Source organism: Petromyzon marinus, chromosome 82 (genome assembly GCF_048934315.1).
Source record: "Petromyzon marinus isolate PM22_M1 ecotype Great Lakes invasive population chromosome 82, UKy_Petmar_22M1.pri1.0, whole genome shotgun sequence".
NCBI lineage: Eukaryota > Metazoa > Chordata > Hyperoartia > Petromyzontiformes > Petromyzontidae > Petromyzon > Petromyzon marinus.
Genome location: NC_133747.1, coordinates 3842801 through 3856866, shown reverse-complemented (window position 1 = coordinate 3856866; position 14066 = coordinate 3842801). Strand labels below are relative to the sequence as shown.

General features: G+C 46.1%; 1 protein-coding gene across 5 annotated transcripts in view; it reads left to right on the top strand.

Annotated features, from left to right (window-relative positions):
* Positions 1-13505, top strand: part of LOC142907714 (uncharacterized) — a 43223-nt gene extending 29718 nt beyond the window's left edge. Inside the window, exons 3-5 of one of the 5 annotated variants that reach the window (XM_076057368.1) lie at positions 248-1103; positions 3151-3213; positions 6808-13505. In XM_076057368.1, coding sequence (XP_075913483.1) covers positions 1078-1103; positions 3151-3213; positions 6808-8293 — 1575 coding nt within the window. In that variant the 5' untranslated portion in view covers positions 248-1077 and the 3' untranslated portion in view covers positions 8294-13505. Of the gene's footprint in view, positions 1-52; positions 1104-2764; positions 2871-3150; positions 3214-6777 lie in introns of those variants that run through there. The other 4 variants (XM_076057366.1, XM_076057367.1, XM_076057370.1 and 1 more) reach the window with 4 other exon arrangements.
* Positions 13506-14066: the final 561 nt, after the last annotated feature.

Sequence of the window (14066 nt, the reverse complement as noted above, 5' to 3'; positions counted from 1 at the left end):
GCCAGAAAAAAGGGGAAAACCTATTCTCATAGTATTGTTGCATGAAATACATTGCTCTTCCTGCATGACATAGTTGGTATCTAGATATTTGCTTATACTGCCAGCCGTGGTGCTAAGAACATTAGGTGTCACCTAGGTCCCATATCCTGGACATCATTCTTTCCATGTGCAGCCACATGCGTGATTTAGGGACTAAGACAATCTTCACCATGCATAACCCCCCGGTTGTAACACTGTGTGTCGTCAGTGTTGGCCAGGAGGGTGGGGGAGCGCAATGGATATGAGCGTGACTCTGCTGGTGACATTCGTCCTGATGGCAGGACCTGCGTGGAGCGATGGGGATTCCATCTTCAGCGGCTGCCAGATAAGAGGAGTCAGAGCCGACTGCTCACGCCTGCGCCTGCACTCTGTGCCTGAATACCTCCCATTCACCATAGCCTCTTTGGACATGTCCTACAACCAGATCTCTAGCATTCAGAGAGAGCACATGTCAGCACTTTTACAGCTAAAATCTCTCAATGTGGCCTTCAACCAAATAGTAAGCATTGACCCCTTGCCTTTCTCAAATAACTCTGCTTTAGAAGACATTGACTTGAGTAATAACAGATTGCCAGGAGCATGGGATGACTCATTTGCTCTTCTCAAGTCTGTAAGGTATCTGGACGTCAGTAACAACTCCTACATTTATTTAGATATTCCAGGTCCCTTCACAATTCTCAAGACTCTGCATCATCTGAAGGTTGGGGGTCTGAATGTCACTAAAATTCAGCTGAATCGTGCGTCACCTCAAATGAGTATGTGGGGGCTGACGCCCCCCCTCCTCCTCTTCCCCCTGCTCCTCCGCCCCTTCTCGCTGGGCTGCCGCCGACCAGGTGATCGGCCTCCCCGCACCAGCGTCCTCTCTGAGGGACATGGCTCGTGGCTGGCTCCCCACTGCCTGGACTTATTCCACACACTCCCTAAGTAAAGCACCACTAATGCCGAGGTGGCTGCTTGCACGCGTGTACCCATGCAGGTTGCTCAGCTCTGTACTCGATTTGCAGGTTATACCCCTGCAGCTGCATCAGCCACCGGGCCATGAGGAGAAACTGCAGAGCAAAATGGTCAGTGCGCACGCGACATTCCCTGCCGTACAAATACGGCCGGAACTGCTTACACGCGAAAATCACGGCGTATAATTTCTGATGGGTCACGCAATAATTCAGTTTGGCCCCGCTCAGGGTCCGGCTGGCGTATGCGATGACCTGCTCCGTCCCATCCTGCACCTGTGACAACACCGCGCCCAGCCCACTGCTGCAGGCATCGGTGTCCAAAATAAAATCGATGGAAAAGTCAGGGAAAGCCAGGGTGGGGGTATGGGTGAGGTGGTCCTTGAGGGTGGTGAAGGCTGTCTGGCAGGCCTCCATCCACTGATAGGGGTTCTTAGGGGAAGTGATTTGGGTGAGGGGGCATGCAATCTCGCTTAATCCCTTCACAAATCGACGATAATAAGTTGCTAGCCTCAAAAATTACCTGATCTCCATCAGGTTCCTCGGCCGTGGCCATTCCACTACGGCGCGTACTTTTTCCGGGTCGGTGCACACCCCTGCCTCGTTGATTCAGTGTCCGAGGTACCCAACCTCGCGCTGCGCAATATGACACTTATGCGGCTTGAGCTTGAGTTGGGCTGCTCGTAGTCGTTGGAACACCTCCCATAACCTGGACCAGTGCTCAGACAGGGACCTACTGAACACTATCACGTCATCCAGGTAAATTAGGCACTATTCCCATTGCAAGCCCCACATTACCAACTCCATCAACCGCTGGAATGTTGCAGGCGCGTTAGTGAGTCCGAACGGGAGTACTCGGAACTCGAACAGTCCCATCGGGGTGGTAAACGCGGTCTTTGGCCGATCTTCCTCCGCCATCTCCACCTGCCAGTACCCGGACACTAGATCGAGGGTGGAAAAATACCATGCCATCGCGAGGCTGTCAAAGGTGTCATCGATGCGGGGATGTTGCTGAGCTTACGCACCCAAGGGGTCTCTGTTCAAGGGAGAGAGCAATGGAAAATGAATCTAAATCAACTTAAACTGTGACGTCACCACTCAGCATTACCTCATCGGCCTGAAACGCCAGGGGGAGGTGTACCTCGCTATTGACGTCATGTCACCAAAGTATTCACCCCACTCCGTCCACCGCGCCCTTGAGCGTGACGTCACCTCTGCCTGGGACACTTCCGTTATCTGTTCAAGTACAATCCTTATTTGGGCAAAGCAACGCCCAGTGTTCAGTTTCAGTTTATTTATTTTGGTATAGCCCTGTCGACCCATTCGGCTCTTGAATCGGGTGCAACCACAACAAACAAAAAAACAAAAACACGACCAAGAAAACATCTTAAAGTGACTATGTGTGACTGTGCAGACAGAAAATCCATGAAAAAAACACAGCAAAATATTCCTGAAAAAAAGCACCGTACACCAACGCTGTGTGCAAAAAACCCCAGTGGGATGCAAGTTAAACAACAACAACAACAACCACAAGAAAACTTAGATTAAGGCCATCAGTCTAACCCCGTACTACAACAAAACAAACATGTCCAAACCAAAAAACTTTTCGAATGTGACTGGCGGCTCATTAACATAATGTATTCGTGAAAGCCGTCGCGAGTTTATTACGACGGGTTCAGCACCCACGCCCCATCCCTCCACGTATGGGCCAGGCTCATTAACATCATTTATTAATTTATAATAATTTATTCAAGTTACGGAGCCGCTCGTTGTGGTCGGGGAGTGTTATCGTACGCCACAAGTGACGTCATGTCACCTGCTGCCGCGTGACGTCGCGAGGTAGCTAGAAGCTGCCGCTCTGCCCGTGCACTGAAATCCGAGGTGAGAAATTCTCATCGCGGTTGTCGTGGTGGTTGTTGTTGTTTACCGAGGTAGAGCCTCGCTCTTTCTCTCGTAGGGATGTCAATTGAGTAGCAGCGAGCATGGAAGCGATGTCCAGGTTGAAACTTTACAACGCGGGGCCTTGCCTCCTGCTCTCGCCTGATCGCGTTTGCTTCAATTATCTCGCTTAAGTTTAATTTGGCTTCACACAACTCGCCACTTTGTAACTTTGATTTACTTTAAATATTCACACCGGTTTTTTTTGTTTGTTTTTTACCAGGCCCAGCCCGCTTGAGCTGCTACAACACTCTTGTTTTCAGAAGCGACCTGCCCACAACACAAGGTGAGGCTTGTCAACAGCGTGGCGGTGTTCACTCTCTACATGTGAGGGGAATCCGGGGGATCGGGAAGGAAATCCACGGGGAGAGAGAGACACGCAGCCTCGGCTGTGTTGATTGATCCGCAAGCATTAATACTGAGCAGGTGAAGGTGGCCAGGCGTGGGTCTGGACACACCGCCACCTGTGAACCATGCCAGTGTGTGACAGTGGCGGAGCTAGTGGGGCGGGGTTGCACGTTTCCCCCCCAAACGATCCGATCGAAATCCCTAATTTCTTATTGGGGTTTATTAGTAACTAGCTTCACTACCCGGCTTCGCCCGGGACTTGGATTCTAGTCTTGGATTAATTTCATATTCCCTCATATTTGACTGAAAAACCCTGAAAAAATGTATGCTTGCAAGAAAAAAAGCCGAAACGAATCAATTTACCTAAATCGGATGTTTGACTCAAGGAAATTCAACCTTAACCCACTTCTACGTAAGGTCGATTTTGGCCACTCGGGAAGGGAATGACGTGGCGAGCTGAAAAAAAGTCGCGTTCATTTCGAAATTCCAGACAGCATAAGCTGTGCAAATTTCATGACGCCAGAGCTCAGCGTTGGAGAGATTTTGCTACTTCACACAAACAAACATGTAATTTCTGCTTCATATTTAGATAGCAGTTGTACCCGTTCTTCGCACGGATATGTATTGAAACTCCGAGAAGCCATTGACTTCATCGGCCAAGAGCGAAGCTCCACCTAAAATCTCCCGGCACGCTGTTAACAGCTCTAGAAGTACGGCGCGCGAAGAGCCATATGGTAGGAGTAAGCATTACAGACCGCTTACCTCAGGTGTGATGTGGGTTGATGTCACACACTTCATGGTAATTTCCCCCCCTCTCCCCCCCAAAATACAAAAGTCTATTTTTATACGTTTTACATTGTATACAGTATGGAACCTACCCATATGCCAAATTTTAAGTGTGTGGCACGTTAGGAAGTATGCTAAACATTTCGAACAGACACGTATCCACACATTTCCCTTTTATATGTAGATAAATCGGCATTTTGCGACCCCCACTGCCACCATGTGGCATATTATTACGTGCCAGGGACTCTTGAGAGGACAACAGTCCGAGTCCATAATTGGCAATAAGTAACGGCAAAGCAGTTACAGTGAGGGAAAAAAAGTATTTGATCCCCTGCTGATTTTGTACGTTTGCCCACTGACAAAGAAATTATCAGCCTATAATTTTAATGGTAGGTTTATTTGAACAGTGAGAGACAGAATAACAACAACAAAATCCAGAAAAACGCATGTCAAAATTGGTATAAATTGATTTGCATTTTAATGAGGGAAATAAGTATTTGACCCCCTCTCAATCAGAAAGATTTCTGGCTCCCAGGTGTCCTTTATACAGGTAACGAGCTGAGATTAGGAGCACACTCTTAAAGGGAGTGCTCCTAATCTCAGCTTGTTACCTGTATAAAAGACACCTGTCCACAGAAGCAATCAATCAATCAGATTCCAAACTCTCCACCATGGCCAAGACCAAAGAGCTCTCCAAGGATGTCAGGGGCAAGATTGTAGACCTACACAAGGCTGGAATGGGCTACAAGACCATTGCCAAGCAGCTTGGTGAGAAGGTGACAACAGTTGGTGCGATTATTTGCAAATGGAAGAAACACAATGGAACTGTCAATCTCCCTCGGCCTGGGGCTCCATGCAAGATCTCACCTCATGGAGTTGCAATGATCATGAGAACAGTGAGGAATTAGCCCAGAACTACACGGGAGGATCTTGTCAATGATCTCAAGGCAGCTGGGACCATAATCACCAATAAAACAATTGGTAACACTACGCCGTGAAGGACTGAAATCCTGCAGCGCCCGCAAGATCCCCCTGCTCAAGAAAGCACATATACATGCCCGTCTGAAGTTTGCCAATGAACATCTGAATGATTCAGAGGACAACTGGGTGAAAGTATTGTGGTCAGATGAGACCAAAATGGAGCTCTTTGGCATCACCTCAACTCGCTGTGTTTGGAGGAGGAAGAATGCTGCCTATGACCCCAAGAACACCATCCCCACCGTCAAACATGGAGGTGGAAACATGCTTTGGGGGAGTTTTTCTGCTAAGGGGACAGGACAACTTCACCGCATCAAAGGGACGATGGACGGGGCCATGTACCGTCAAATCTTGGGTGAGAACCTCCTTCCCTCAGCCAGGGCATTTAAAATGGGTCATGGATGGGGGTATTCCAGCATGACAATGACCCAAAACACACGACCAAGGCAACAAAGGAGTGGCTCAAGAAGAAGCACATTAAGGTCCTGGAGTGGTCTAGCCAGTCTCCAGACCTTAATCACATAGAATATCTGTGGAGGGAGTTGGAAGGTTCGTGTTGCCAAACGTCAGCCTCGAAACGTTAATGACTTGGAGAAGATCTGCAAAGAGGAGTGGGACAAAATCCCTCCTGAGATGTGTGCAAACCTGGTGGCCAACTACAAGAAACGTCTGACCTCTGTGATTGCCAACAAGGGTTTTACCACCAAGTACTAAGTCATGTTTGCAGAGGGGTCAAATACTTATTTCTCTCATTAAAATGCGAATCAATTTATACTATTTTTGACATGCGTTTTTTGTGAATGTTTTTGTTTTTATTCTGTCTCTCACTGTTCAAATAAACCTACCATTAAAATTATAGAGTGATAATTTATTTGTCGGTGGGCAAACGTACAAAATCAGCAGGGGATCAAATACTTTTTTCCCTCACTGTACACGCAAATCACAGAATTGTACGCAGTTGCGTATACAGTACACGACTTCCCTGAAGGAGGGGTTGCCCCCCCCTACCTGAAAATCCTGACTCCGCCTCTGAGTGTGTGACAGTGTTGATTGATCCTCAATGAATTACTTGGTGGAGTAAGGAAGCATTAATACAGAGCAGATGAAGGTGGTCAGGCATGGGTCTGGACACACCACCTGTTAACCATGCCAGTGTCAAGTTTGTATTTGCAGTAAAGTCTATTAACTCTATTGAGCACGTAGGTTATATCAAAACAGTAGTAGTTTTTTTGTTTTCCTCTGGAACTCTTTGTAAGAATGGAGTCAGGAAGTTATCACAGCACACGTGCAGCTGAAGTTGGAACTGTTCATCCCAGCATTCAAGGACATCTGTGCCTGGCTTCACACTTCTAAGTTGCGATTGAACATTAATTTATGCATTTCTGCATAACACAAATGGTATTATTGTCAACACTCTTTGCTATGTCAGCTGAAATTAGCTTTCATAAATATTCCTTTTGAAGCCGGACAGCCGAAATTGTGTGCTCGGAGTTTTTGGTTAACATTCATTTTGAAGGTACGAGGGCTTCCAGGCATGTGTATGACCATTTGCCCTCTCATTGTATGCCATAACAGCCCGTGTGATGAATTTGGGACATTTTTTCACTATATAATAAATATATGAATAAGTATAGACGTGTACGTAATGTGTTACTGTGTATATATGCATTCCTCTGCATCGATACTGACGCGCAGATGGTGTGGATATCATTTTTTTCTGTCTTTTTTCTGTCTGCAGCTGTCGCTTTTTCTGTCGCTTCCCCTGCAGAATTGGTCTGATGGAGCAAAGGCACTCGGCACAGTTTGGTACAACAAGGCAACAATGCGACCGGTGTGCATACAGCACGGATCATCCTGGAAATTTGACACGGCACCAGAGAACTCACACAGGAGAGAAACCCTTCAAGTGCAGTGTGTGTGGGAAGGCATTTTCACAGTCATCTGCTCTTGAAAAACACCAGAGAACACATACGGGAGAGAAACCCTTCAAGTGCAGTGTGTGTGGGAAGGCGTTTGCACAGTCATCTGCTCTTGTAGAACACCAGAGAACACACACGGGAGAGAAACCCTTCAAGTGCAGTGTGTGTGGGAAGGCGTTTACACTTTCATCTACTCTTATAACACACCAGAGAACACACACGGGAGAGAAACCCTTCAAGTGCAGTGTGTGTGGGAAGGCGTTTGCACAGTCATCTGCTCTTGTAGCACACCAGAGAACACACACGGGAGAGAAACCCTTCAAGTGCAGTGTGTGTGGGAAGGCGTTTGCACATTCATCTCCTCTTGTAGCACACCAGAGAACACACACGGGAGAGAAACCCTTCAGGTGCAGTGTGTGTGGGAAGGCGTTTGCACATTCATCTCTTCTTGTGGCACACCAGAGAACACACACGGGAGAGAAACCCTTCAAGTGCAGTGTGTGTTGGAAGGCGTATGTACGTTCATCTGCTCTTGTAGAACACCAGAGAACACACACGGGAGAGAAACCCTTCAAGTGTACTCTGTGTGGGAAGGCGTTTTCACAGTCATCTGCTCTCAAAAAACACCAGAGAACACACACGGGAGAGAAACCTTTCAAGTGCAGTGTGTGTGGGAAGGCATTTGCACGTTCATCTGCGCTTGTAATACACCAGAGAACACACACGGGAGAGAAACCCTTCAGGTGCAGTGTGTGTGGGAAGGCGTTTACACTTTCATCTACGCTTGTAATACACCAGAGAACACACACGGGAGATAAACCCTTCAAGTGCAGTGTGTGTGGGAAGGCGTTTGCACGTTCATCTGTTCTTGTAGAGCACCAGAGAACACACACGGGAGAGAAACCCTTCAGGTGCACTCCGTGCAGGAGGGCGTTTGCGCTTTCACCAAGTCTTCAAAGACACAAGAGAACACACAAGCATCAGAAGATCCACAAGGAGTGGAGTCTGAAATCAGCTTGTGAAAGTCAAAGTGCCGCAATGAGCCCATCCCTCATCAAACAAGAACCGGAAGAAAATCCCAGCTTGAACACTTTTAAAGGTATCAAGTTCAAATATGAAGAGGTGAAGGTGAAATGTGAAGAAGTGATGGTAAAATGTGAAGATGATTCAACTCCAAAATCAGACCTTCACATCGATGGAGGCAACGTGAAGCAGGAGGAGAATTCTGACTGCGAGGCAGAGCGAGGCAACACCCAGCAGTTTGTGGAAGTGGAGGTGTGGGTAGACTTCCTCCGAGACAATACAAAGTCAAATGAAGACCCGGTAGATGTGTAAGCCTGAGATGATGTCGCTCCAATAGATGTACCTTTGTCACAGGCCTTTAATGACAAGCATGTGAAGTTGAACACTCAATACCTAGGTTCAACCTGCAGGGTAAGAGCGACCAGTCTTTGTGGACCTGTGGGATGGGTATATCTCTAACCTGGAGCGAGAGCCAATAAGCTCCCAAGCATTCATGTTATCAATTGCATTTATATGGTGCTTGCTTAATCGCCTCTGGTAATTCGTAGTTTTGTATAATATCTCGTTTCAAACACTCGAAGAGCATCCCCAAGTATCAGCTGCCCCTGTGTGGCACAAGGTGGTGGCCCTGCACCGGCCTGCATGTGTACAAGAGCCTGTCAGTAGGGGGCGATGGTTGATGTGGCATCCCAGATGTGTAGTGTGTTGGTAATACTCTTTGGTTCTTTCAGTAAAGTCACGTAGATCTAAAATTAAATCATGTTTCGGGCACAGCACAAGCGTCCGTCATCAGGTGGGAGAACCACAGCAGCCCTTTTGCCCACTTCAGCATTTGTTTCTTGCTGTGGTTGTCCCACCTGATGACGAATGCTTGTGTTGCACCCGAAACGTGATTTAATTTATTTTATATCCACGTGACTTTTCCGAAAGAATCAAAGAGTATGGATCCCTGCAGTCACGAAAACTTCAAATCTAGATTTGTAGGTAATGTTGAGAATTTGCTCAATTTTGACCCAGAAGCCAGCATGCAATGGCCTACTCGTTTTGAATGGCGCAATAGTATGTTGTACATACACTGTTAAGCAGACGGTGGTATTTTTTTTATTTCTTGTTAATACGATGTAACCTGATGCAGTATATTTCAGTGCAATAATTAAATTTAAATTTCGATTTAAAGCTTTCGTGACTGCAGGGATTCATCTTCTTGATTCTTTCGGTAAAGTCACGTAGAAGGGAAATAAAATAATAAAAATAAAACAAAATAAAATTCTCACGACGTTTCGGCCACAACACAAGTAGCCTTCCTCAGGTGAAGAAACAACTGTTGGAAAGACAGCGCTCCAATGAACACTGCTAAGCTTGGCAGCGTATTTTAAGCTGGGTGGGAGGAGCAGAGCGCCTTGACAAAGGAGTTTACATATCAACAGAAGAATTTAACATTGAAGTAGCTGTGTTAATGTGATTGATTAGCAGGATGTTAAAGTCAGATATTAGCATGTAACTGGTCACGGAAGTAGCTATTTTAAAGTCAGAGTTTACACATCAACAGAGGCATTTAGTATATTGACGCTAAATAACTACAACTACCCAACTATCATACAATAAACCGATGTGAAAGAACTAAATGTAAACTACATCAATGTACTCAATATATTCTCCAACAAGCTGAGCTATTAACATAAAGTAACTGGGTATACACTACACTATATAAAGTCGCCGTAAAATAAATCAATCAAGAACCGAAATGGTTTATCACGTCTTTCCAATGATTACTAAGCCAGAATCCATCTTCTCAGTTGAAATTGTCTCTGTGTTTGTATATGTGGATGTCCTCATGAACGAATCTCGTGGTAGCCGGGTGGCTTGCAGAGAACCTCTGTCTTGGAGAAGTCAATGTCATGTGACCTAAGCACACATATGGACTTAGATATCGACTTAGAGACACACACATGGACTTACAACATAGACCCACGCACACACATCGACTTACACACACACATGGACTCACATATGTTGAGGTGCAAATGACGACACGGAGGCAGGTCTTCAATTAAGGGCTTGCGGCAGTTATTTATTAAGGGTTTCGGATAACTTTCCCAGGGGTAGGGATCCTCTACTCGGTCCTTCACCTTCACTCTGTTCCTAGCTCGGCTAGTTCCAGGGCTCTCTCCCTCATCGTACTGGACAGCGCGCATGACGTCACATCCCCATATTACTCCTCTACACATAGACTCACATACATTGGCCTACACACACATACGGACTCACACAGACATGGACTTTAGATACACACATGGAGTTACACACACATGAAGCCATGCACACACATGGACTAACACAACAACAACAACGGCCATTCGCCACTAAGTGGCGGTGACGTCACGACGCTTGTGCCAGGCTTTGTGCACCTTGAAGCTACGTGAAGTGTCGAACGCCCGCTGGCAGGAGGTCACGGGGCAGACCCAGGTGCCACAGATTGACTGAGATGACTGGCTGATGCACCACCTGTGCCCCCTACTGTGCCAACTTGCTGTGCTTTAGCCACCCGGCGCTCCGCTCATTGTTGTGAGCGTTGTTCCTCCGCCCTCTGTTGTTGGAGGGCGACTGCCTCCAACTGCCCAGTAGCGTCCTTCATGAGCCTCCTCCACAGAGGCCGATCTTCACACCGCTGGTACCAGTGTTGTATATGTAGGTGTTATGGAAATTGATGAAAATAATGTAAATTAAATGAAATTTTAAATTTGCATAATTTATCCAAAACTATGTTAATTAGTGTAATGCACATTAATTATGCTAATTCGAGAGATATTCATATTAGTTTATGTGAGTGGGTGTGGTTATGATAATGCAGGTCGTTATGATAATTATGTCCAGCCTCGGTGACGAAGGTTGGTTATTTATTGGAATAACGTAATTAATCGTATGAGTGATGCAGATGTTGTGAGTGTGAATGAGAGAGAGTCAACTCGACTTTGTTATTTAATTCCGTATTATCGATAAGGATACGATTATCTTCGATTTAACGTTTATTGATTATATTATGGATTAGTGTAATTATGATAGGTCCCCCAAGATTCAGATCTCAATCGCAGAACAATTCTATGCAGAATCACGGAAAGAATCGCACACAACCTTTCTGCTTTACTCAATTTTATTCTCTAGCTAAACTTAAATTTTTGGATAATATGAGAACTCTCAATCTCGGAATTTCAACACAGCATTAACACGGTAGCCATCACGATTGCGTTGTTTCACCTCGATAACGGCACCTGTGGTTAATTCCCGACGCGTAACGCAATCAATCGGTTGTTGAGAGAGAGATCAAAACATGCAAAACTATTCTACCAAAACCTTGACTCTATCATATGTAAATTCGTATACTTGAATTGTTACCAACACAGCACTCGGTCATTGATCATACGCGACCCTTAACACAAATTCTTGTCACGTTAACCGGTAGGACGATTGATTATTATGCAACGCTATTCATGTGAAAAGACACTCGGTCATTGATCATACGCGACCCTTAACACAAATTCTTGTCACGTTAACCGGTAGGACGATTGATTATTATGCAACGCTGTTCATGTGAAAAGACACTCAAACCATTATTATTCCTAAAGGCACAAATATGCGTTCATAGATTCGTCATGTTCGTTCATGGATACCGGCAAGATTATGCAATAGGAAAAAACGAACGACTCAAATACTTCCAAGTGACCGGAACCACGTAACTCAAATGTTTTCCTTTGAGATTCTCATCTTGGACCAATCTTTTAATGAATTGTTTCCGGATCCCTGACAGGGAAACCGGTTGAACACGCTATTCACCCCCCCCCCCCCCCCCCCCCCCCCCCCCCCCCCCCCCCGTGAGCTGCGCTCCGTTGAAGGTAACTTATGCGATTAGAAATACAGCCCCAACAAAATATTAACGAGGGAAATTATGAACACTTATAAACGACGGATTGTTCACTCGGTCGTTGCGATGCTCTCACAGTTACGGACGGTTTACTGGCTTGAGGTTCTAGGCTTTTGATAATGACTCGTGTGTGTTGAGTGGTATGAATGATGAAAGAGTAGGCCAATGTTCAGAATCGATTCTTTGCTTCAAGCAGACGTCTGGTTTGTCGTGTAGTGGGGGACAGTGTATCATACGTATCAGTTGATTCTCCTTTCAGTAGTTGGTTCGGACTCGGCTGACGTCGGTTGACGAGTTGACAGGTTGATACGTTGTTGTAGCTGCGATGACCGTCCGGTAGATGATGCTAGGAGCATGCCCGCTCGCAGCGGCGCGGTTGTTGGTGGGGTTGCTTGTCGTGGGCGTCCCCTCCGTCGGTAGATGATGCTCGCAGTACGTCTGCGAGCAGCTGGCACGCTGGTGCGCCGTCGTCGGCGTGGTTGTAGATTGCAAGCTCACGATTTGCTCGTGGTTGCGCTGGCCGCCAACAGCGGGCAGCGTGTCGCCAATCGGCGACACTCGCAAATTTGGCGAGTTTGTAGAGGCGCCTCCGGCGTCGGTGGTGGCTGGTCTTCTGCTGAGATGAGTTGAGATGAGTCTTTTTCTGTTGAGCTGGCCCCGCGGGCTGATGAGTTGAATTCAATGCTGGAACGGCTCATTTTTACGCCAAAATCTCTCCTTTTTGGCTCCTCACGAGGCGGAGCTACCTTTGATCTGGTTGTGTGTCGGCGGTGGGGGTTCATGTGTCAGTGTGTATGTTTGTGTCATTTATGACATGGTTCTGTTCGGGTCTTCCTCAAGCCATAAACCATCAAGGGAAACGGACGCTTCGATTCATCTCGAAGGCGTCTGTCTGTCTACGCTGTCCATCCAGAGGGAGGGGCGGGTTCCCCCGCGGGTCCCCCCCCCCCCTTTTTGTACACGTTTCCGACGCACAAAGAAATGGTTAGTTTTTAAAGTTTAACATTTCTCATCTGACAGCGTATCGTACCATTCGCATATATAATTCTGTTTGTGATTTGGGGTATTTGATTTTATTTCCAAATGAAGATGCTCTTTCAAGCGTATGTATATTTTATCACGTGCTGCGGGGAGAGACAAAGGTTGCCGGGATCTTTTTATATATACCTTGAGTTAACATCGCTCAAATATCATTTCGATTTTATATTCAACCAGTTTGATCCACCCCGTTATCTTGGCTCTTATTCAGTTTTATTAATTTTCGTCATTCCGTGTCTTATCATATAGATGTATTGCGATTTTCTTTTAACTTAAAAACTTGCTTGCCAGGCTTTGCTGCGTAGTTGTGGGGTGGGGTCATTAATAAGTCCTGCGTCGGGTGTGCAGATGGCCTTTGCGATAATGATCTCCCGCTCTGCGGGAGATACAAAGGCGGCCGGGAGTACCTTTCTCTCTGGCTGCTTTCGGTTTAATGTTTCTCAAGTACCATTTGGTCTTATGTTCACCAAGGCTCGTGGTTTGTAACTCTGCCCTCCCGACGCACCTCTTGGTTTACCGAGATTCGCATTGTTATGATGGAGTTATTAAAAAAAAATATTATCCTGAGCTTAAGAGGTCCGTTTCTTGATTGTCTGTGACATGCCCCTTGGTTCTGTAAGGTTCTATAATGGAATATCGTTTAAGGTGAACACATTATTAATATTTTGTGTGAATTGTGTATTGCAATTTCTTTAACTTAAAACCTGCTCGCCTGGTTGTTGTGTGTGGGGTGGGGTGTGTTTTCTCATTAAACCCGTCTGGCTTGCTCCAGATGGCCCCTTGCCAGGGTTGTAATTCCTGTATCCCCGCGCTGCGAGAGAAACAAAGGTGGTCAGGGTTTCTTGGAATATTGTTTACTCGTTTCGTAAGTTTGCCCGTTCGCCTCATTCCTTCTCGAAAACCTTTGATGTGACTCGGTATTTCTGTCCCCAAGCTTGTGATTTAACAGTGAAAGTATTAAAGGTGAAAATCATATGATATCGAATTAATAATTGGATAATGATTCACTGATGTATCTGGTGGCCTGGTCTTAATTGGAGTAAGCGTGAGGATCGCTAATTTTAGCTTATTCCGGTTATTGCATTTTAATTGTAACCGTTTTAACGTCAAAAAAGGAAAAAAAATGGT